This window comes from Bombina bombina, chromosome 4 (genome assembly GCF_027579735.1).
Source record: "Bombina bombina isolate aBomBom1 chromosome 4, aBomBom1.pri, whole genome shotgun sequence".
In the NCBI taxonomy this organism is placed as follows: Eukaryota; Metazoa; Chordata; class Amphibia; order Anura; family Bombinatoridae; genus Bombina; species Bombina bombina.
In genome coordinates this window covers 691231987-691255018 of record NC_069502.1, presented here as the reverse complement: position 1 = coordinate 691255018, position 23032 = coordinate 691231987, and the positions used below count along the sequence as shown (strand labels likewise).

The 23032-nt window shown below is 39.4% G+C and overlaps 1 protein-coding gene across 1 annotated transcript in view; it reads left to right on the top strand.

Annotated features, from left to right (window-relative positions):
* The window catches only part of REV3L (REV3 like, DNA directed polymerase zeta catalytic subunit), a 471052-nt gene that overhangs the window by 175923 nt on the left and 272097 nt on the right, over nucleotides 1-23032 (top strand). Inside the window, exons 3-4 of the mRNA XM_053710865.1 lie at nucleotides 5132-5206; nucleotides 19654-19814. Of these exons, the coding sequence (XP_053566840.1) occupies nucleotides 5132-5206; nucleotides 19654-19814 (236 nt within the window). The remainder of the gene's footprint in view (nucleotides 1-5131; nucleotides 5207-19653; nucleotides 19815-23032) is intronic.

The following is a 23032-nucleotide window of genomic DNA, read 5'->3' as shown; positions in this document are numbered from 1 at the left end:
TGTCTACAGACCTGTAGCTCCTCCATGGAGTCTAAATTTAGTTCTTTCAGTTCTTCAAGGGGTTCCGTTTGAACCTCTACATTCCATAGATATCAAGTTACTATCTTGGAAAGTTTTGTTTTTGGTAGCTATTTCTTCTGCTAGAAGAGTTTCTGAATTGTCTGCTTTGCAGTGTAATTCAGCCTATCTGGTGTTCCATACAGATAAGGTCGTTTTACGTACCAAACCTGGTTTTCTTCCAAAAGTGGTTTCCAATAAGAATATTAACCAGGAAATAGTTGTTCCTTCTCTGTGTCCTAATCCAGTTTCTAACAAGGAACGCCTGTTACACAACCTCGATGTGGTTCGTGCTTTGAAGTTTTATCTAAAAGCAACTAAAGATTTCAGACAAACATCTTCCTTGTTTGTCGTCTATTCTAGCAAGAGGAGAGGTCAAAAAGCGACTGCGACCTCTCTGTCTTTCTGGCTGAAAAGCATCATCCGATTGACTTATGAGACTGCTGGAAGGCAGCCTCCTGAACGAATTACAGCTCACTCTACTAGAGCTGTGGCTTCCACTTGGGCTTTCAAGAATGAGGCTTCTGTTGAACAGATATGTAAGGCAGCGACTTGGTCTTCACTGCATACATTTACCAAATTTTACAAATTCGATACTTTTGCTTCTTCGGAGGCTATTTTTGGGAGAAAGGTTTTGCAAGCAGTGGTGCCTTCCGTTTAGGTTACCTGACTTGTTCCCTCTCTTCATCCGTGTCCTAAAGCTTTGGTATTGGTTCCCACAAGTAAGGATGAAGCCGTGGACCGGATACACCAATGTAGGAGAAAACAGAATTTATGTTTACCTGATAAATTTCTTTCTCCTACGGTGTATCCGGTCCACGGCCCACCCTGGCATTTTGGTCAGGTTTAAATTTATTTTTGTAAACTACAGTCACCACTGCACCCTATGGTTCTCCTTTTTCTCCTAACCGTCGGTCGAATGACTGGGGGGGCGGAGCCTGAGGGGAGCTATATGGACAGCTCTGCTGTGTGCTCTCTTTGCCACTTCCTGTAAGGATTGAGAATATCCCACAAGTAAGGATGAAGCCGTGGACTGGATACACTGTAGGAGAAAGAAATTTATCAGGTAAACATAAATTCTGTTTTTTTTGTTTTATTCTATAAACTACTGACAACATTTCTCCCAAATTCCAAATAAAAATATTGTCAATTAGAGCATTTATTTGCAGATAATGACAACTGGTCAAAATAACAAAATTTTGTGTGTTCAGACCTTAAATAATGCAAATAAAACAAGTTCATATTAATTTTTAAACACAATACTAATGTTTTAACTAAGCCACAGATAAGAAATCAATATCTGGTGGAATATCCCTGATTTTCAATCACAGCTTTCATGCGTCTTGGCATGTTCTCCATGTCACATTGTGGTTGGGTGACTCCTGGCGCAAAAATGTAAGCAGCTCAGCTTTGTTTGATGGCTTGTGACCATCTAGATTTCTCTTGATTACATTCCAGAGGTTTTTAATGGAGTTCAGGTCTGTAGATTGGGCTGGTCATGACAGGGTCTTCATCTGGTGGTCCTCCGCCCACATCTTGATTGACCTGGCTGTGTGACATGGACCATTTCCCCAGAGTCCTAAAACAAGTACATACGGAAATAGAAGCAATCTGCCAGAGACAAACAGCTCTGTAGTTTTTTCTATGGCCCAGTTAACACCTGAGAGTAGCTTCTTTTAGCCCAATTGCACTTTACATAGAAGAGGTCCTTGCCAGGCAAGCCTTGTGTCTTAAATCCTGGTTTGCCGATATGGTTTCTAAATCTAGATTATTATCCCTTTCCTTTCAGGGAACGAAGTTATTTGGTTCTTATTTAGATTCTATTATATCTACTGTTACTGGAGGTAAAGGGGTTTTTCTTCCTCAAGACAAAGTCTAGAGGGAAATGCAAATCTTCTAATTGTTTTTGTTCCTTTCATCAGCATAAGGAACAAAAAGCTGACTTCTCTGCTCCAAAAGCAAGGTTCCTCTGGTTCAGTCTGGAGACTTAATGCTAACTGGAACAAGACAAAGCAGTATAAGAAATCTATCCCTACTACCAAAACTGTAGTTTCAGTGTGGCCCCTAATCCAGCAGTTCTGGTAGAGGGCAGATTACCCTCTTTCAGGAGGCTTGGTTTCAGTCTGTTCCAGATCCCTGGGTTCGGAATATTGTTTATCAGGGATATCGAATAGGATTCAGAACAAGGCCTCCCAGAAGAAGTTTTATTCTATCTAATGTTCCATGGAATCCTGTAAACCTTCTCTTCTGTAGATCTCAGATCAGTAAGATATGGGAGTGATTTATCCAGTTCCTTTGCATAAACAGGTGATGGGATTGTATTTAAATCTTTGTTGTTCCAAAGAAGAGTAAGGTACTTTCAGACCAGTTATAGATCTAAAAGCTCGGAAAAGGTTTGTAAGGATTCCATCTTTCAGAATGGAAACTATCCGGGCTATTCTTCCTTTTGTTCAGCAAGGTCAGTTTATGTCCACAGTAGGTTTAAAGTATGCTTACCTTCATGTTCCTATTCACAGAGATAATTTCCAGTTTGAGGTTTGCCTTTCTGGACAGGCATTTTCAGTTTGTTGCTCTACATTTTGGTCTGGCTACAGCGCAAAGAATATTCACAAAGGTTCTGGGTGCCCTTTTGTGTGTGACCAGGTCTCTGGGTATTGCAGTGTTTCCATACCTGGACGACATCTTGGTTCAAGTTCCATCCTTTTCTTTAGCAGTATCTCGCACCAACCAAAACCTTGTTGCTTTTTCAACAGCACAGTTCTTTGGTTCCTAAGTCAAAGGGAACTTTCTTGGGTTTCCAAATAGATTCAGTATTCATGAGTCTTTCTGTAATAGAACAGAGAAGGCAAAATTGGTGTCAGCTTGTCTGAAACTTCAGTCTCGTTTCCTTCAGTGGCTATGTGTATGAAAGTCCTAGGTCCCATGATTCCAGCCTCGGATGTAGTTCCATTTGCTCTATTTCACACGAGGCCTCTTCAGCTTTGTATGCCAATGGTGCAGGGATTATACTCAGCTGTCCCAAAGGATATTTTTGGATTTTAGTTCAAGTCAGTCTCTAACTTGGTGGCATGATTATAACTTTATTATTCAGACTTATTTTGCTCATCCTACCTGGACTGTGAACACTACAGATGCAAGTCTATAAGGGTGGGAAGCTGTTTGGGGGTCTCTGATAACACAGGGAGTTTGGGATCCTCAGGAGGTGTGGTTACCAATCAGTGTTCTTGAATTCCATTCAATTTTCAGGGCCCTTCAAGCTTGGCCTCTGTTGAAGAGGGAGTCTCATCTGTGTTTCCAGACAGACAATGTAACAGCAGTAGCTTATGTCAACCATCAGAGGGGGGAAATTGCAGTTCCCTGGCAATGATGGAGGTGTCTCGGATTCTCTCATGGGCAGAAACCAATTCTTACCTAGTCTCTGCAGTTCATATTCCCGGAGTGAACAACTGGGAGGCAGACTTTCTCAATTGTCAATCTCTACATCCAGCGGTCTCTTCACCAGGATGTGTTCAACAAGATTGTGGATTTTTGGGTTCTACCAGCGATAGATCTGATGGCCTCTCGTTTGAAAAACAAACTTCAAAGGTAGTTTGCTTTGTCCAGGGATCCTCAGGCAAATTTAGTGGATTTTCTAGTAGTTCCTTGGTCTTTTCAGCCTGCTTATCTGATTCGTCTTCCCAGAGTAATTTCTAATATAAGCCTAGAGAAGTCATCTGTAATCCTGGTTGCCCCACCATGGCCTCGTAAGATTTGGTATGTGGAAATGGTTCAGATGTCCAGTTGCCCTTCTTGACCTCTTCCTTTGCGTTCAGACCTTTTTGTCCCAAGGTCAATTTTTCCATCCAGATCTCAAGTCTCTGAACTTGATGGCATGGAAATTGAACACTTAGTCCTTAGACATAGGGGTTTCTCAGATTCTGTGATTGAAACCTTGATTCAGGTTCTTAAAGAAGATCTATCACAAGGTCTGGAAGGCCTTTAGTTCCTGCTGTATAGAGCATGGGTTTTTCTTGGCATTCTTTCAGAATTCCTAGGATTCTGCAGTTTTTGGACCTATCTGCCAGTTAGTTCTCTGAAGGGGCAGATTTCTGCTCTTTCAGTCTTGTTCCATAGAAAGATTGCTAATCTAACTGTTCACAGTTTTTGTTCAGGCTCTGGTTCATATTAAACCTGTTATCACGCCTATTTCTCTTCCATGAAATCTTTAACTGGTGTTAAGTGTTTTGCAGGTTGCTCCTGTGGTTATATCTTTTAGATAGAAAATATGGTCAAAATAATGTTACAAAAACCTCTGGGAGAGCATGACATTGTGAATGGATTAATGGAATTAATTTACCAAAAAAAACATTGTAGCCATTAATATGCAGCCTCATGCTACATAATAAAAAAAAAATCTGAATTCAGGATGAATAACATTTAGCGTTAATGTATCTTGAATAGAAAGCTATCTGTGGACAACACTTTCCTCAACATGAATTTTATCAAAAGAAATCAAATTTTAAATAAAAAAAAGTTAAATAAAAAAATTGATTTTAATTATTTTTTATATATATATATATATATATATATATATATATATATATATATATATATATATATATATATATATCATTGATTTTATTCACACTGATTTAAAGTACTGTAAAAAAAAAACAGAAAAGTGAAGAAAGCATAGGAATAACTAACTAGTTAGTAGAAAAGTAGGTAACATTTAATGAGCTGTTAAAACGTTATCATCTTGGGAAGCAAGCATTGTTGTCATTAGATTTTTATTATTATTATTTTTTTTTAAGTCTTTTTTGTTCTTATAGGAAATAAATTACCACTACACACTTTTCCTGTGATTTTGGCTTTTGTAATCTCTACAGTCATATACTGACTGATTCTATTGAATGTTTTGTTGTTTTATAAAGGTTTCTTTAAAACTTGTATAGACTATATATTTTCAAATTGCTTTATTCATCAGCATTCTTAGAAGTAATGTGCATAGAATAGTTTTATTAGCATAAATTATGCTTCCATTTTAAATTAGTACTTCTTAGTAATTTGATTTGTTTTTATGCTTCTTATGCAGACCTTTCTATGGATATCATGAAAAGGAAAGGCAATTTATGAAGATCTATCTTTATAACCCGGCAATGGTGAAAAGGTATTTCAAACCATATAATCATAATGTTCACTTATTAAACAATTTGTGATTTATTAAGAAGTTTCAATGTATTAGATGTTAATGTAGAATTGTACTCTTTCTGATTAGTGTTTCACTGCAGTTTAATACAGAAAGTGAATTTACCATGTCATGAGGTGTGAGTACAGTACAACTTCTTGATTTCTAATCTGTGTAAGTTCAAAATATTTTTTAATCTTTATTTGAAAAATAAGGGAAACTTTTAGCTGGGTTAATATGTGGTATTCACTGATACAGGATGTGACAGAAAGGATTTACTTGCCCTGCAACTGTTAACCCAGCAAAACTTAAAGGTACATGAAACCTAATTTTTTTCAATTTCTATTTGTTTTTATTCTCTTTGTATCCTTTGTTGAAAAGTATGCCTAGGTAGGCTCAGAAGCTACCAATTTGTGTCTGCATATATATGCCTCTTGTCATTGGCTCTCCGCTTTCTCTCAGTAGTGCATTTCTGCTCCTTCAACAAGTGAAGGCAAGAGAATGAAGTAAATCAGATAATAGAAGTAAATTTGGAAATTGTTCAAAATTGTATGATCTGGAGCTCCTAGACTTCCTACTAAGGCTCATTCCTCACCGGTTCGGATCCTCTACTGAGCTGAGGGGATGGACTCTTTAATACTAGAAGCTCTGATCGCGCTGGGATCCCGCATGGATGCCCAGTTCACTATCCTCTCTAAGCACCTATCTCTCAGCCGGGAGAACTCATCTAACTGGCCAGAAGAAGATCCCAACAATTTACCCTCCCCGGTCGCACATTTACTTAAACAAGATAGAATGGCGGACGCAACCAGCCAAGTACCTTCAACATTGCACCAGCAAGCTGATCCTACTTCCAACTCCACTAAACCACTCTCAGCTCTGGCCCTGGAGCGGCAGACTGGGCTCGGGGTTAAGGTGGACAGGATTATGAGAACCTACTATAAAGATGACCCGCCAGATCTAGTGCAAATCGATGACGCAGCTACTCACTCCGCCACGGGGAAGGTAGGCAGCGATGTGGAAGACTTGCTCCTAGATAGCGGAGTACAGTCAGAGGCCTCAACCACGAGGCAGTCTTGCAGCGATCGCGACATGTCCTACCAAGAGCTCTCAGCACGCAGCAAGAGACCACAATCTCAAAAAGAAATGGGCTCTAACTAACTGTTTACCCTCCACTGGCTCCAGAGCTATGCAATAAACAGACTATTCTATTTGGTCTTCACGATCGGGACTTTGAATTATATCACTGGACTATGCTATTGTGCCTTACATGACCCCATAGCCAGGCTCCACACAGGAGACTATTCACAAGATCAGAGCCGGTCTGGGGTAGGCTGACTCGCAAAGTCATAATGCTGCATGGTTCAGTTGCAAAATAGACCGGTTCTTTTCATCCCTTTTTGTATGTTGTAGCTACTCACCAGTTTACATGTTTGTTTTTTTAGGAATGCAATTACCAGGATACTTAAATAAGATTGTTGATCTAGACGTTAATTTAAAGAGGGCCTATACCTAATGTCCTAAATGTATTAGAATTTACACCCCATTGAACTTGGACATGTGCATAACACGGATACTAGAGTCCTGACTTCCTGAATATTCTATAATCCCAACGAGTCTGAAATATAGTTTTATTATCACCCTCTAATAGTAGGATTGAGAAGAAGCCCTGTATAGCGTCATAACATTTCTCTTCGGTACAAATATGCCCTAGACATTAATCACTTAATGGCAACAGCTTCCCTTCCTGCTGCTGCCCTAATAGCCTTACCTATTCGTCTGTGTTTTATTATGTGTTTAGTTTAAGCCTGTTACTCTCCGGAGTTGGTGAGTACTCACTCTGTTCTCCACAAGGATATATACCAGTGTCATTGATTTGCAGCTGCTTTCACACATAGCCATTTTCAGTTTGAAACATAGTTATCTCCTATGGCTAAAATGAGGATCCTTAAAGTCCTAAAATAGTACTTGATCAGCAGTGATATAAGTCAGACTCTAACACATAATTTGTCACACAGCTAAGTGAAACCCTATATAGCACATCTCATCTTAATTCCCTTTATTATAATGCTAGATCCCATACCCTCACATAGTCTTACAGACAACTGCGTATATATGCCTCATTTGTATAGTTAAGTTAAATCTGTAGGGGCTACCTGCACAGACACTATAACTATATTATCTCCATATAACCCCAAATCATAACCTTTTCTTTTACGCTTTAACTACCAACTAAGGCAAGCCTTTCACACTTTATGATATGCAGTATCGTATAGGCTCCTATAATATCTTACGCTACCCTTGCCCCATAGACATACATAGTACATTAGATGCCTCCCATAGCCCCCATCTTAGTTGTTGCTCTGTACATATATGGCATGTGTAGACCTAGACACAAGCCCACACTGGGGTCCTATCAAAGTGGGCTCCGCCCTCCTCACTTTCTCCTCCCCCTCCCCTCCCCCCACCACAACTCGAGTGGCTCTTGTCCACTGTAATCCCTCTTTCTTCCAGTTCTCTATGACCTACTATGGGTCATCCTAAAAACTAACTCCCCACATTATCGCAGAAATTCTTTACCATAGAGACGTGGAGACTAGATCACAATTATTAAAATATAAAATGAAGTTTCATTTCAGTTTGCCCAAGCATACATCTAGCATCTTTATAGACACCACATAAGTCAAGGTATATTAAGCCTGGCCTTATCGTATTATTATAGTTATGCTTATCTCTATGAGCCCTGAAAATCTATGATCTATGACTTAACTTGACACATACTTCAGTTACTCCTCTTCTATACACATAGATAAAATCGATGTTATAATATTGCATGTTGTTCTCTAATGTTCATATTCTGAATGGGCAAAGGTTGTACTTTGTATCATTTGTATTTTTTTTGAAACTTCAATAAAAAAATCTTTAAAAAAAAAAAATAATAAAAAAAAAAAAATTGTATGATCTGAATCATGAAAGAGAAAAAAAATTTGGTTTCACATCCCTTTCATAAAGTAACAAAAGTAAACAAAGCAAACAATAGAAATGAAAAGGATAAAATAACAGAATGTCATAACGTATCAGCACAGATCCTTGTCCCATATAAGATTGGAAGTAAAATGGTCATATACGCTGTTCTCAGCAGCCTCCAATGTAAATTACACATTTTTACGCAGATTCATCATTAAATGCACTAATATTATACCTTAAAATATTATTGATGGTGTGTATTGCTTCTTTGAAGAAGTAATTTGTGTCATATATGCCACCACTGACTCTCTGAGAAGGTGTGGTGGTTGAATACAGTACATTTTACTAGTGGAAGTATATTGCAAAAATTCTTCTAGTAGGGAAAAGGGAAGCTAGCAGTTACGAGGGAATAGGATTGAGGGGACAGGCCATGAGATAGTAAGATGAAAGGAGAGCAGAAATGTCCTCTGTAACAGGTGTGAATGTGCTGAATTTGGGGTAGGCTGAGTTTATAAGTTTGCAGTGATTTTTTAGGTGTAGATATTGTTGTGGTAGGAGGTTATTTCTATTTGGATGGAGTAAATTTTGGTTTTAAATTGTATTGAAAAGCCATGTGCCATAAGAGAAGTGGTAATGGTAGGAGAAGGATTGCACAGGATGGTATTAAAACTGGAGAAAAGACTCTTAGGATTGTGTGACATACAGTAAATGAAAAGTTTTGTTTGGAGAGGTTGCATTCGGAAGAGTGGGAGCACATCATAAATTTGTTATGCAGGAAGGAGACAGTAAGATTTCCTCCAGTGCTGTTCTGCAGGTGCATTTTTGCAAGTAGGGTGTCAGATGTGTGTGCCAAGTTTGGGGGGTGCTTCCATCGGGTGCGAGCTATGGAAGGAGGGGCTATTTTGTTAAGGTCAGAATGGAATTATACAGAGAGATAGATTCCTCAGGACAGGAATGAGAGGAAAATGCAGGGAGAAAGGGGTTTAGATTAGTTCTGGGTTTATGGTGTGTGAATTTCTATGGAGTCTTTTTGAAGGGTTAGGTTGTATGTATGCTGTAGTTGTAGTGATGCTGCATTTTAAGAGATGGTGCTTAGAGGTGGGAATGGGTAGTTTAGTAAACTGAGAAACAGAACAATGTTGGCTGAAGATTATGGCAATTGAATGTCCAACTTTGTGAGTGTGGGAATTAGTCTACTGTGAGAGCCAAATGATAAAGTGAGCTCCAGGAGCTTTGAAACTCCATAAACACTAGAATTATCAATGGTAATATTGACGTTCCCAAGAATGAGGGCAGATGACACAGGAGAGGAAATAAGGTAGCCATGAGGTGAAGTGGTCAGGGAAAAGAATCCAGTAACATTCCATGATTTTGTGTAAAAATTGTATTCTGTACTTAAATATTAGTTAACACATGTTAAGTTTTATAAAAACATTTCCAGGTATGATTATAGTCATTGTTCTTATGATTTCTTATTGTTTCTGAAAGTTAAAGATATTAACTTGCCATGCAATATTTGCTTTTCTATGCAAAATTGACAAATTGACCCTATAGGCGGACAGGTTTGTATGTATTAAACCTGGCTGCCTCCAGTCGCCACTAGCAATGTTGCATTGTATGGTGAAAGTTAACATTGCTCAAGAGGATTCTTTTGCAATGCCGACATCTGCTCTGGTGCAACCAATTGATCTAGAGTAGGGAATGTGAATTATCCCGAACAAGTGTCGGTGTGATTGAACTCACTAACTCGGAGTTGGCGGAGAGGAAAAAAGAAGCTGCATCCGCTTTTTAAATATGTGGCAGCAGGCTCGCTTAAGCAAACCTGCTACACATAGCTGAAAAAGCTGTGAATGCAGCTTTATAAATCTAGTCCTTTTGTATAGGCCCTCACCTACCTGCTACCATATTTCTTTCATGTAATTAGCAAGAGTCCATGAGCTAGTGACGTATGGGATATACATTCCTACCAGGAGGGGCAAAGTTTCCCAAACCTTAAAATGCCTATAAATACACCCCTCACCACACCCACAATTCAGTTTTACAAACTTTGCCTCCGATGGAGGTGGTGAAGTAAGTTTGTGCTAGATTCTACGTTGATATGCGCTCCGCAGCAAGTTGGAGCCCGGTTTTCCTCTCAGCGTGCAGTGAATGTCAGAGGGATGTGAGGAGAGTATTGCCTATTTGAATGCAGTGATCTCCTTCTAAGGGGTCTATTTCATAGGTTCTCTGTTATCGGTCGTAGAGATTCATCTCTTACCTCCCTTTTCAGATCGACAATATACTCTTATATATACCATTACCTCTGCTGATTCTCGTTTCAGTACTGGTTTGGCTATCTGCTATATGTAGATGAGTGTCCTGGGGTAAGTAAGTCTTATTTTCTGTGACACTCCTAGCTATGGTTGGGCACTTTGTTTATAAAGTTCTAAATATATGTATTCAAACATTTATTTGCCTTGACTCAGAATGTTCAACTTTCCTTATTTTTCAGACAGTCAGTTTCATATTTGGGATAATGCATTTTAATTTAACATTTTTTACCTTAAAATTTGACTTTTTCCCTGTGGGCTGTTAGGCTCGCGGGGGCTGAAAATGCTTCATTTTATTGCGTCATTCTTGGCGCGGACTTTTTTGGCGCAAAAATTCTATTTCCGTTTCCGGCGTCATACGTGTCGCCGGAAGTTGCGTCATTCTTTGACGTTATTTTGCGCCAAAAATGTCGGCGTTCCGGATGTGGCGTCATTTTTGGCGCCAAAAAGCATTTAGGCGCCAAATAATGTGGGCGTCTTATTTGGCGCGAAAAAATATGGGCGTCACTTTTGTCTCCACATTATTTAAGTCTCATTTTTTATTGCTTCTGGTTGCTAGAAGCTTGTTCTTTGGCATTTTTTCCCATTCCTGAAACTGTCATTTAAGGAATTTGATCAATTTTGCTTTATATGTTGTTTTTTTCTTTTACATATTGCAAGATGTTCCACGTTGCAACTGAGTCAGAAGTTACTTCAGGAAAGTCACTGCACAGTGCTGGAGCTACCAAGCTAAGTGTATCTGCTATAAACTTTTGGTATCTGTTTCTCCAGCTGTTATTTGTATTGCATGTCATGTCAAACTTATTAATGCAGATAAAATTTCCTTTAGTACTGTTACATTACCTGTTGCTGTTCCGTCAACATCTAATTTTCAGAGTGTTCCTGATAACATAAGAGATTTTATTTTTTAAATCCATTAAGAAGGCTATGTCTGTTATTTCTCCTTCTAGTATACATAAAAGTCTTTTAAAACTTCTCTTTTTTCAGATGAATTTTTAAATGAACATCATCATTCTGATACTGATAATGGTTCTTCTGGTTCAGAGGTTTCTGTCTCAGAGGTTGATGCTGATAAATCTTTGTATTTGTTCAAGATGGAATTTATTCGTTCTTTACTTAAAGAAGTGTTATTTGCATTAGAAATAGAGGATTCTGGTCCTCTTGATTCTAAATGTAAACGTTTAAATAAGGTTTTTAAATCTCCTGTAGTTATTCCAGAAGTGTTTTATCTCCCTGATGCTATTTCTGAAGTAATTTCCAGGGAATGGAATAATTTGGGTAATTTATTTACTCCTTCTAGACGTTTAAGCAAATTATATCCTGTGCCATCTGACAGATTAGAGTTTTTTGAGACAAAAATCCCTAAGGTTATGGGGCTATCTCTACTCCTGCTAATGTACTACTATTCCTACGGCAGATAGTACTTCATTTAAGGATCCTTTAGATAGGAAAATTGAATCCTTTCTAAGAAAAGCTTACTTATGTTCAGGTAATCTTCTTAGACCTGCTATATTTTTAGCGGATGTTGCTGCAGCTTCAACTTTTTGATTAGAAGCTTTAGAGCAACAAGTAACAGATCATAATTTTATAGCATTATTATTATTCTATAACATGCTAATAATTTTATTGGTGATACCATCTTTTGATATCATTAGAGTTGATGTCAGGTATATGTCTCTAGCTATTTTTAGCTAGAGAAGCTTTATGGATTAAACTTGGAATGCTGACATGTCTTCTAAGTCATCTTTGCTTTCCCTTTCTTTCCAGGGTAAATAATCATTTTAGTTCCTTTCCTTACAAGGAACAAAAGCCTGATCCTTCATCCTCAGGAGCGGTATCAGTTTGGAAACTATTTCCAGTTTGGAATATATCCAAGCCTTATAGAAACCTATAGCCAGCTCCTAAGTACCTATGAAGGTGCGGCCCTTATTCCAGCTCAGCTGGTATGGGGCAGATTACGTTTTCTTCAAAGAAATTTGGATCAATTCCGTTCTTAATCTCTGGTTTCAGAAACATTGTTTCAGAAAGGTACAGAATTGGCTTCAAGTTAAGGCCTCCTGCTAAGAGATTCTTTTCTTTCCCGTGTCCCAGTTAACTCAGCAAAGGCTCAGCATTTCTGTAATGTGTTTCAGATCTAGAGTTGGCTGGAGTATTTTTGCCAGTTCCAGTTCTGGAACAGGGGCTGGGGTTTTATTTTATCTCTTCATTTGTACCAAAGAAGGTCAATTCCTTCAGACCAGTTCCGGATCTGTCATTATTGAATCGTTATGTTAGGATACCAACATTCAAGATGGTTACTGTAGGACTATCCTGCCTTTTGTTTAGCAAGGGCATTATATGTCTACAATAGATTTACAGGATGTGTATCTGCATATTCCGATTCATCCAGATCACTTTTAGTGTCTGAGATTCTCTTTTTAGACAAGCATTACCAGTTTTGTGGCTCTACCGTTTGGCCTAGCCTCAGTTCCAAGAATTTTTTTCAAAGGTTCTCGGTGCCCCTTTTTTCTGTAATCAGAGAATAGGGTTTTTGGTATTTCCTTATTTGGACGATATCTTGGTACTTGCTCAGTCTTCTCATTTTCGAAGAATCTCATACGAATCGACTTGTGTTGTTTCTTCAATTTCATGGTTGGAGGATCAATTTACCATTCAGTTCATTGATTCCTCAGACAAGGGTAACCTTTTTAGGTTTCTAGATAAATTCAGTGTCTATGACTCTGTCCTTGTCAGACAAGAGAAGTTTAACATTGATATCAGCTTGTCAAAACCTTCAGTCACAATCATTCCCTTTGGTAGCCTTATGCATGGAAATGTTGGGTCTTAGGACTGCCGCATCAGATGCGATCTCCTTTGCTCGTTTTCACATGCGACCTCTTCAGCTCTGTATGCTGACCCAATGGTGCAGGGATTACTCAAAGATATCTCAATTAATATCTTTAAACCGATTTTACAACACTCTCTGACATGGTGGACAGATCACCATCGTTTAGTTCAGGGGGCTTCTTTGTTCTTCCGACCTGGACTATAATCTCAACAGATGCAAGTCTTACAGGTTGGGGAGCTGTGTGGGGGTATCTGACGGCACAAGGGGTTTGGGAATCTCAGGAGGTGAGATTTCCGATCAATATTTTGGAACTCCGTGCAATTTTCAGAGCTCTTCAGTCTTGGCCTCTTCTCAAGAGAGAGTTGTTCATTTGTTTTCAGATAGACAATGTCACAACTGTGGCATACATCAATCATCAAGGAGGGACTCACAGTCCTCTGGCTATGAAAGAAGTATCTCGAATTTTGGTTTGGGCAGAATCCAGCTCCTGTCTAATCTCTGCGGTTCATATCCCAGGTATGGACAATTGGAAAGCGGATTATCTCAGTCGCCAAACGTTGCATCCGGGCGAATGGTCTCTTCACCCAGAGGTATTTCTTCAGATTGTTCAAATGTGGGAACTTCCAGAAATAGATCTGATGGCTTCTCATCTAAACAAGAAACTTCCCAGGTATCTGTCCAGATCCCGGGATCCTCAGGCGGAGGCAGTGGATGCATTATCACTTCCTTGGAAGTATCATCCTGCCTATATCTTTCCGCCTCTAGTTCTTCTTCCAAGAGTAATCTCCAAGATTCTGAAGGAATGCTCGTTTGTTCTGCTGGTAGCTCCGGCATGGCCTCACAGGTTTTGGTATGCGGATCTTGTCCGGATGGCCTCTTGCCAACCGTGGACTCTTCCGTTAAGACCAGACCTTTTGTCTCAAGGTCCTTTTTTCCATCAGGATCTGAAATCCTTAAATTTAAAGGTATGGAGATTGAACGCTTGATTCTTGGTCAAAGAGGTTTCTTTGACTCTGTGATTAATACTATGTTACAGGCTCGTAAATCTGTATCCAGAGAGATATATTATAGAGTCTGGAAGACTTATATTTCTTGGTGTCTTTCTCATCATTTTTCTTGGCATTCTTTTAGAATACCGAGAATATTACAGTTTCTTCAGGATGGTTTAGATAAGGGTTTGTCCGCAAGTTCCTTGAAAGGTCAAATCTCTGCTCTTTCTGTTCTTTTTCACAGACAGATTGCTATTCTTCCTGATATTCATTGTTTTGTACAAGCTTTGGTTCGTATAAAGCCTTTCATTAAGTCAATTTCTCCTCCTTGGAGTTTGAATTTGGTTCTGGGGGCTCTTCAAGCTCCTCCATTTGAACCTATGCATTCATTGGATATTAAATTACTTTCTTGGAAAGTTTTGTTCCTTTTGGCCATCTCTTCTGCCAGAAGAGTTTCTGAATTATCTGCTCTTTCTTGTGAGTCTCCTTTTCTGATTTTTCATCAGGATAAGACGGTGTTGCGAACTTCTTTTGAATTTTTACCTAAGTTGTGAATTCCAACAACATTAGTAGAGACATTGTGGTTCCTTCATTATGTCTTAATCCTAAGAATTCTAAGGAGAAATCGTTGCATTCTTTGGATGTTATTAGAGCTTTGAAATATTATGTTGAAGCTACTAAGTCTTTCCGAAAGACTTCAAGTTTATTTGTTATCTTTTCCGGTTTTAGAAAGGCCAGAAAACTTCTGCCATTTCTTTGGCATCTTGGTTGAAATCTTTAATTCATCTTGCCTATGTTGAGTCGGGTAAGACTCCTCCTCATAGGATTACAGCTCATTCTACTAGGTCAGTTTCTACTTCCTGGGCGTTTAGGAATGAAGCTTCGGTTGATCAGATTTGCAAAGCGGCAACTTGGTCCTCTTTGCATACTTTTACCAAATTCTACCATTTTGTTGTATTTTCTTCTTCTGAAGCAGTTTTTGGTAGAAAAGTACTTCAGGCAGCGTTTTCAGTTTGAATCTTCTGCTTATGTTTTTTCATTAAACTTTATTTTGGGTGTGGATTATTTTCAGCAGGAATTGGCTGTCTTTATTTTATCCCTCCCTCTCTAGTGACTCTTGTGTGGAAAGATCCACATCTTGGGTAGTCATTATCCCATACGTCACTAGCTCATGGACTCTTGCTAATTACATGAAAGAAAACATAATTTATGTAAGAACTTACCTGATAAATTCATTTCTTTCATATTAGCAAGAGTCCATGAGGCCCGCCCTTTTTTTGTGGTGGTTATGATTTTTTTTGTATAAAGCACAATTATTCCAATTCCTTATTTTATATGCTTTCGCACTTTTTTCTTATCACCCCACTTCTTGGCTATTCGTTAAACTGAATTGTGGGTGTGGTGAGGGGTGTATTTATAGGCATTTTAAGGTTTGGGAAACTTTGCCCCTCCTGGTAGGAATGTATATCCCATACGTCACTAGCTCATGGACTCTTGCTAATATGAAAGAAATGAATTTATCAGGTAAGTTCTTACATAAATTATGTTTTTATAAACATTGTCTTTAGTTATTGAGAAATGAATATATGGAAGTTGCTCTATCAGTGATTTAGGTCATTGAAATGGATGTGGACAGATGTAGTTTTTGTACCAGACTCTGAATTCTCCCCACCCATAGCTGCTACTCACATTTCGTATATAATTTAGATATTTGTGCAGTTTGGCCATTAACTTTTCATACAGATTGGAAACGCTATGAATTAGACAGTAATGATTGATTTGCCAGTATCTGGATGTCCTCTCTATAACTCTTAATGTCTTGGGTGGCAACCTCCTATCGAATGCCGTCTTTTTGAAAGAAGAAGAAGAAAAGAGTGCAGAGAGTGTTGTAATATGTATTTTTTATGTAAAAAGGAAACTTTCGTTTTAAAGGCTGTTATGGCCAGTAGACAATGCAATGGAAACACACATTAAACTATTCTATTTTTCTTCTTAAAACGGGGAGAGTCCACAGCTGCATTCATTACTTTTGGGAAATACAGAACCTGGCCACCAGGAGGAGGCAAAGACACCCCAGCCAAAGGCTTAAATATCTCCTCAACTTCCCTCATCCCCTAGTCATTCTTTGCCTTTCGTCACAGGACGAATTCTGCTACGGCAGTATGTTTGTAGTTCCTGATGTCCTTGGACTGGAGCTAGAGTCCTCCCTTCCGAGGGGGGAGGATCAGATAACTGCTTGGAGATCTCCAATACCTGTTGTAGGGGGCAATTATTCCCCCCTATTGGTACTCCTTGTGGATTGGATTGTCCAATTTTCAGATCTCTTTTGCCAGTGTTTCTCTCCTCTTTTTCGCTTCCTCTTGCCTTTTGGGGTAGGACTTTGGTCTTTTGCTTGTGGAGACTAGGTTCTTAGGGACCGTTTTTTTCTCCTTGCAGTATCCCCTTTTGATCCTATATACTGGGGATCTGGGGGGAACGTTATGCAGTCTCTCTTGCAGCCTACCGATGGGAGTTGTACGCTAATTCCTTGTGCTGTAGGTTTTCTGAGGGTTGATCCAGAGGGATCTTTCGAGACTGTCATGTCTCTCTAACTTGGAGTTCTGATCTCTTTTGGGTCCTTTCTTTGTCTTCGGACTTTGTGAGCTGAGAGGACTTACACTGGGATTCATCATGAGAGATCAGAGTCCAAGATCCCATGGGAGTATGGCATGCATCATCTTTGGTGCAAATTTAATTTCCAGGTAACTTTGTGGTTGTTCCGCAGGGTTTTTGGTCTGGATCCGGCACCTGGTTTTGGTGGTCCGTTTTTTTTAACCTCAGCATTTTGGTTACTCTAATTTCGAGATTTTAATAATCTTGAATCTGTCCAGCGTTCAGTAGCAGGCTTGTTTTCCTGTGGAAATCTCCTTGTTCCTACTGGGGCGGTTCCTTCTCTCTCTGGAGAGATGGAGGAGTTTTTCCTGGGAATTTCTTTACTGGAATATTCCTGGGTTTTCTTTGTTTTTCCTTCTATTTGGAAGGATCTGGTCTACTGCACCTATTCAGTTGGCTCCTCCTGAGGTAGTTTTCCTCATCTGACTCTAGGAGTTCAGTGGGTCGAGGGATTTCTCTTGTCTGCAGTATCACCCTCCCTTCGGGTTTCTGAGGAGTAATGAGGATAGGTATCCTGGATCCGGAGTTCGTCTCTCCGGCTGTCGGTGACTCCTTCCTGTTTCTTTCCTGAGATACTCGTGGTTGGAGATTCATTATCTGATCTCTGGGCCTTGTCGATGCGGGGATTTTTTAATCTCTTTGTCCTTTGGGACATTGACTGTCGTTCCTGTGATAGGACTGTTCGTTCATGTAGGGGTCAGGAATTCTGACTGCTCTGTTTGGACATCAACTACGTATTTTGTCTCCCGAAGGGTCCTTACTGGATTGGTAGGCATTGCAGTGGGTTCAGGAACCTTCCCTTAGCGGGTTCTTCCTTATTGTCGGGGTGTTGTCCTCCCTTACCCCGTTTTCTAGTAGGGGGGGAGTTGGTCCGCCCTGCTTTCTGAGTTTTTCTCTTGTTCCTTCCCAGGAATGTCCTGGTGTGAGTTTTCTAGCTCCTCGGTTGACTAGTTACCATGGTTTGACGTTTAGTCTGACTGCCTTTCCATTGGAAGCCTGCGGCTTTCGTTTGTGGTGTACACAGATGTTCTTATTCCATTCCTGTTCTGGTTCCGGGGTGGTTTCTGACCTATGGGTGTGCAGTTTCTCTGTGCTAGTTAGCTGATATGGTAAGGTAGTCTTGTTCTACTTGTGTCCTTTGTCCTTCTGGGACTTCGGTTCCGGTTAAGGCTTTACATTGGTTCCTTTTGAATCCATGTAGGAGGTGATTTGGAATTTTTCCTTTTTTTTGCTCTCCTCAGTCGGTAGAGTGTTTTCTATGGGACTTTGTCCTCTTGCATCCTGGTAGCCGCTTCTTTTCAAGTTCTGCTAGGGGCTTTTATCTCTGTTTTTTGTCCTTGAATATTCGAGGATTATTTATGGAGGTTTTTTTAACCTTTTTGTCTGATTCTTCCTTTCTTTCAGTTAGGGAGAATGTGGTGTGGGAGTTGTTTTGTTGTTTCCCTTGCCATTGTTCATGAAGAGGTTTTTATTTGTGTGCTTCTAGAGTGAAGGACTTTGGTCTCCTCAGAGGTTCTTGTGCTCAGTGGAGTCCAGAATTTAGAGTGATCTCTAATTGACATCTTTATGGGTCTAATTGATGGGCAGTTACCTTGTCCTCTTTCCATATTTTTGTTCTTCCTGCTTCTGTGGAAGATAAGCTTGGGAATTGTTCTCCCAAAAGTAATGAATGCAGCTGTGGACTCTCCCTGAAATTATGCTTACCTGATAATTTTCTTATCTTCTGAACGGGGAGAGTCCACAGCTCCTGCCCATTTTTTTTTTCTGTTGGCGGCCTTACATTTTATTTTCTCAGTCGTTCTGGCACCTTTTGTTCACCCTGATATTTCTCCTACTGTTCCTTGTTCCCTTGGCAGAATGACTGGGGGATGAGGGAAGTGGGGGGCAGTATTTAAGACTTTGGCTGAGGTGTCTTTGCCTCCTCCTAGTGGCCAGGTTTTGTATTTCCCAAAAGTAATGAATGCAGCTGTGAACTCTCCCCGTACAGAAGAAAAGAAAATTATAGGTAAGCATAATTTAAGTTTTGACATGGATTAAAAGAGCTTGGAGGTGATGGAGCTAAGGGACATGAACATCATGCATTAATTTGAAAGCATCACTTAAAGTCAGTATTTATGCAATATTTTGTTTTTGCACATGTTAAATGCAACAATATCCGATTTTCTGGCGCAGATTTGGTCCATGCTAATGCATTTTTTGGGGAACCTGCTAGGCACATCTAATAAAAAGCTGTAATTTCCAAGCTATAGGGAGCTGTATGGTAGATGTTCACTTTCAAATGTGGAAGTAGGAGGCTATTTTCGGTATCCGGCTGTTTTCAAAACCAAATATCCTCTTTCTGCAAGTTAAACACACACTAAGATCTATGCAAACCCAGATCTTAGTGTATTTCGCTTGCACAAGAGAATATATACCGAAAATAGCTTCATACAAAAATAGCCTGAATGAAGCTGCCGAATGGACATATCTACTATATAATGTGTGCTTTTGAGAATCTTGAGGCTGTGCTTTTGGGGAATACCAAAGCACGGACATACTGCACAGTAGCACTTTACTGTATATAAAAGCATTTGTTGATAGGTCATGTTTAGCCAGTACAACACAATCCTTAAAGGTCTTCAATTTATTGTTCATGAAATGCTTAACAATGTCTTTTAATATATTTTCTTTCTTCCTTGCCTTTAGAGTCAGCGAACTTTTACAAGGTGGAGGTGTCATGAACAAGTGCTATCAGCCACATGAAGCCCATGTCCCTTATTTGCTTCAACTGTTTATTGACTATAATTTATATGGAATGAACTTAATAAATCTAGCAGCTGTGAAGTTCAGAAAGGCATGCAGAAAAGGTGACAGTTAGATTTATTTTTTCAAGGTTGAAAATGTCTCCTTTTATCAGGGATGTCCAACTCTGGTCCAACAAACCACAAACAAGCCAGGATTTCAGAACCTTTTAGAGCACAGGTAAGATCATTATCTTGAGTCATCTATACTAGGTCGCTGTCTACAGATAATTGATCCCTAGCTTTTGTGGTCCTAGGTGACTGGAGTTGGACATCCTGGCTTATATGCATGTCATATGTTCTTTGTATGTGAAATGTGTAATAATCTGTGTATATCATTAATGTGATATGTATGTTATATGTGAATAACTTTTTTTTGTATTTATATTATTTTTATCTTGGGCTGGGATACAAGGGAGAGTTGTCAGGCAGAATGCATATTTTCTGTCAGTCTCTTTCCTGGTACAGATCTCATGAATATGTCCAGTCCATAGATAACAAGAATGGATGGTGATACACATTGATGCCTGTATAAGGGTAATATGTAACCCAAACCCTCATAACACTAGGATAGAAATATCTTGGAAAGCCATGCTATTTATCATACTGTTAATAGAATAGATAGTATAGCTTTCCCGTTATTATACTGAAATGCAAACAGACAAATATCAGTGGTGGTTTACATAAACTTTGAGGGCATGTGACTGACCAGTGATAAAAGAAAGGAAGTGACATGAATAATCATATGTACAGAGCACAACCCACATGTAATTTCAGCAGTTACCATTTCAGAAGTAGAACGTTAAAGGGACATAAAACCCATATTTTCTTCTGTTAAGTGTGATCAGTCCACGGGTCATCATTACTTGTGGGATATTAACTGCTCCCCTACAGGAAGTGCAAGAGGATTCACCCAGCAGAGTTGCTATATAGCTCCTCCCCTCTACGTCACCTCCAGTCATTCTCTTGCACCCAACGACTAGATAGGATCTGTGAGAGGACTATGGTGATATATTTAGTTTTTATATCTTCAATCAAAAGTTTGTTATTTTATAATAGCACCGGAGTGTGTTATTCCTTCTCTGGTAGAATTTGAAGAAGAATCTACCTGAGTTTTTCTATGATTTTAGCCGGAGTAGTTAAGATCATATTGCTGTTTCTCGGCCATCTGAGGAGAGGTAAACTTCAGATCAGGGGACAGCAGGCAGATTAATCTGCAAAGAGGTATGTAGCAGTTTATTATTTTCTGACATGGAATTGATGAGAAAATCCTGCCATACCGTTATAATGTAAACTCAGCCTTGAATGCAGTAGATGTAGCTGATATCAGGCTGTCATGTATGTATATTTTACACTTCAGTTTTCTGGGAAATGGTACTTCTCTGGCTTTTAAACTGTATACATAGACTTAACCTATTTTGCAGGGACTTGCAATAGGTTTTAAATGACAATTAATTATTGAGGTAAAACGTTTTTTTGCTGGCATGTAAAAACTTTTTTTTTCTCTGAGGTACTGGGTGAAAAAATGTTTTGGGCACTTTTTTTCCACTTGGCAATAGTTTTGATTTAAATTAGAGCAGTTCACTGATCCCTCTCACTGTTATGTGTGTGGGGGAGGGGCCATTTTGGTGCTTTCACTATGCATCAGAAAAACTCAGTCAGAGGTTCATTTTCTTCCTGCATGATCCGGTTCATCTCTACAGAGTTCAGGGATCTCAAGAGTCTTTTTTGAGGGAAGTAATCATTCACAGCAGAGCTGTGCTGATTGTATTGACTGTGATATAAAAAACGTTTATTTGTGTATTTTTTTTCTGCTGCCTGGGTTAGTTATCATTTGCTGAGGGGAACAATCCTTTGCTAAAACTGTATATTCTGACAAAGATTGATGCTATAACTTAATTATTTTATCTGTTATAATATTTTCTGTGCTTCTTAAAGGCACAGTTCGTTTTCATATTATTTGTAAATTACTTTGAAAAGTATTTCCAAGTTGCTGTTTATTTGCTAGTGTGTTAAACATGTCTGATTCAGAGGAATATCTCTGTGCTATATGTGTTAATGCCAAAGTGGAGCCCAATAGAAATTTATGTACTAAATGTATTGATGCTACTTTAAAAAATAGTCAATCTGTACAAATTGAACATATTTCACCAAACAACGAGGGGAGAGTTATGCCGACTAACTCGCCTCACGTGTCAGTACCTGCATCTCCCGCTCAGGAGGTGCGTGATATTGTAGCGCCGAGTGCATCTGGGCGGCCATTACAAATCACATTACAAGATATGGCTACTGTTATGACTGAAGTTTTGGCTAAACTACCAGAACTAAGAGGTAAACGTGATCACTCTGGGATGAGAACAGAGTGCGCTGATAATGCAAGGGCCATGTCTGATACTGCGTCACAGTTTGCAGAACGTGAAGACGGAGAGCTTCATTCTGTGGGTGACGGTTCTGATCCAAATAAACTGGACTCAGACATTTCAAATTTTAAATTTAAGCTTGAGAACCTCCGTGTGTAACTAGGGGAGGTATTAGCGGCTCTGAATGATTGTAACACAGTTGCAATCCCAGAAAAAATGTGTAGGTTGGATAAATATTTTGCGGTACCGACGAGTACTGACGTTTTTCCTATACCTAAGAGACTTACTGACATTGTTACTAAGGAGTGGGATAGACCCGGTGTGCCTTTCTCACCCCCTCCTATATTCAGAAAAATGTTTCCAATAGACGCCGCCACACGGGACTTATGGCAAATGGTCCCTAAGGTGGAGGGAGCAGTTTCTACTTTAGCTAAGCGTACCACTATCCCAGTGGAGGATAGCTGTGCTTTTTCAGATCCAATGGATAAAAAATTAGAGGGTTACCTTAAGAAAATGTTTGTTCAACAAGGGTTTATATTGCAACCTCTTGCATGTATTGCGCCTGTCACGGCTGCAGCAGCATTTTGGTTTGAGTCTCTGGAAGAGACACTTCAATCATCCACACTAGATGACATCACACACAAACTTAAATTCCTTAAGTTAGCTAATTCATTTATTTCAGATGCCGTAGTACATTTAACTAAACTTGCGGCTAAAAATTCAGGATTCGCCATTCAGGCACGCAGAGCTCTGTGGCTAAAATCCTGGTCAGCTGATGTTACGTCTAAATCTAAATTGCTTAATATTCCTTTCAAAGGGCAGACCTTATTCGGGCCCGGCTTGAAAGAGATTATTGATGACATTACAGGAGGTAAAGGTCATGCCCTGCCTCAGGACAAGGCCAAAGCCAAGGCTAGACAGTCC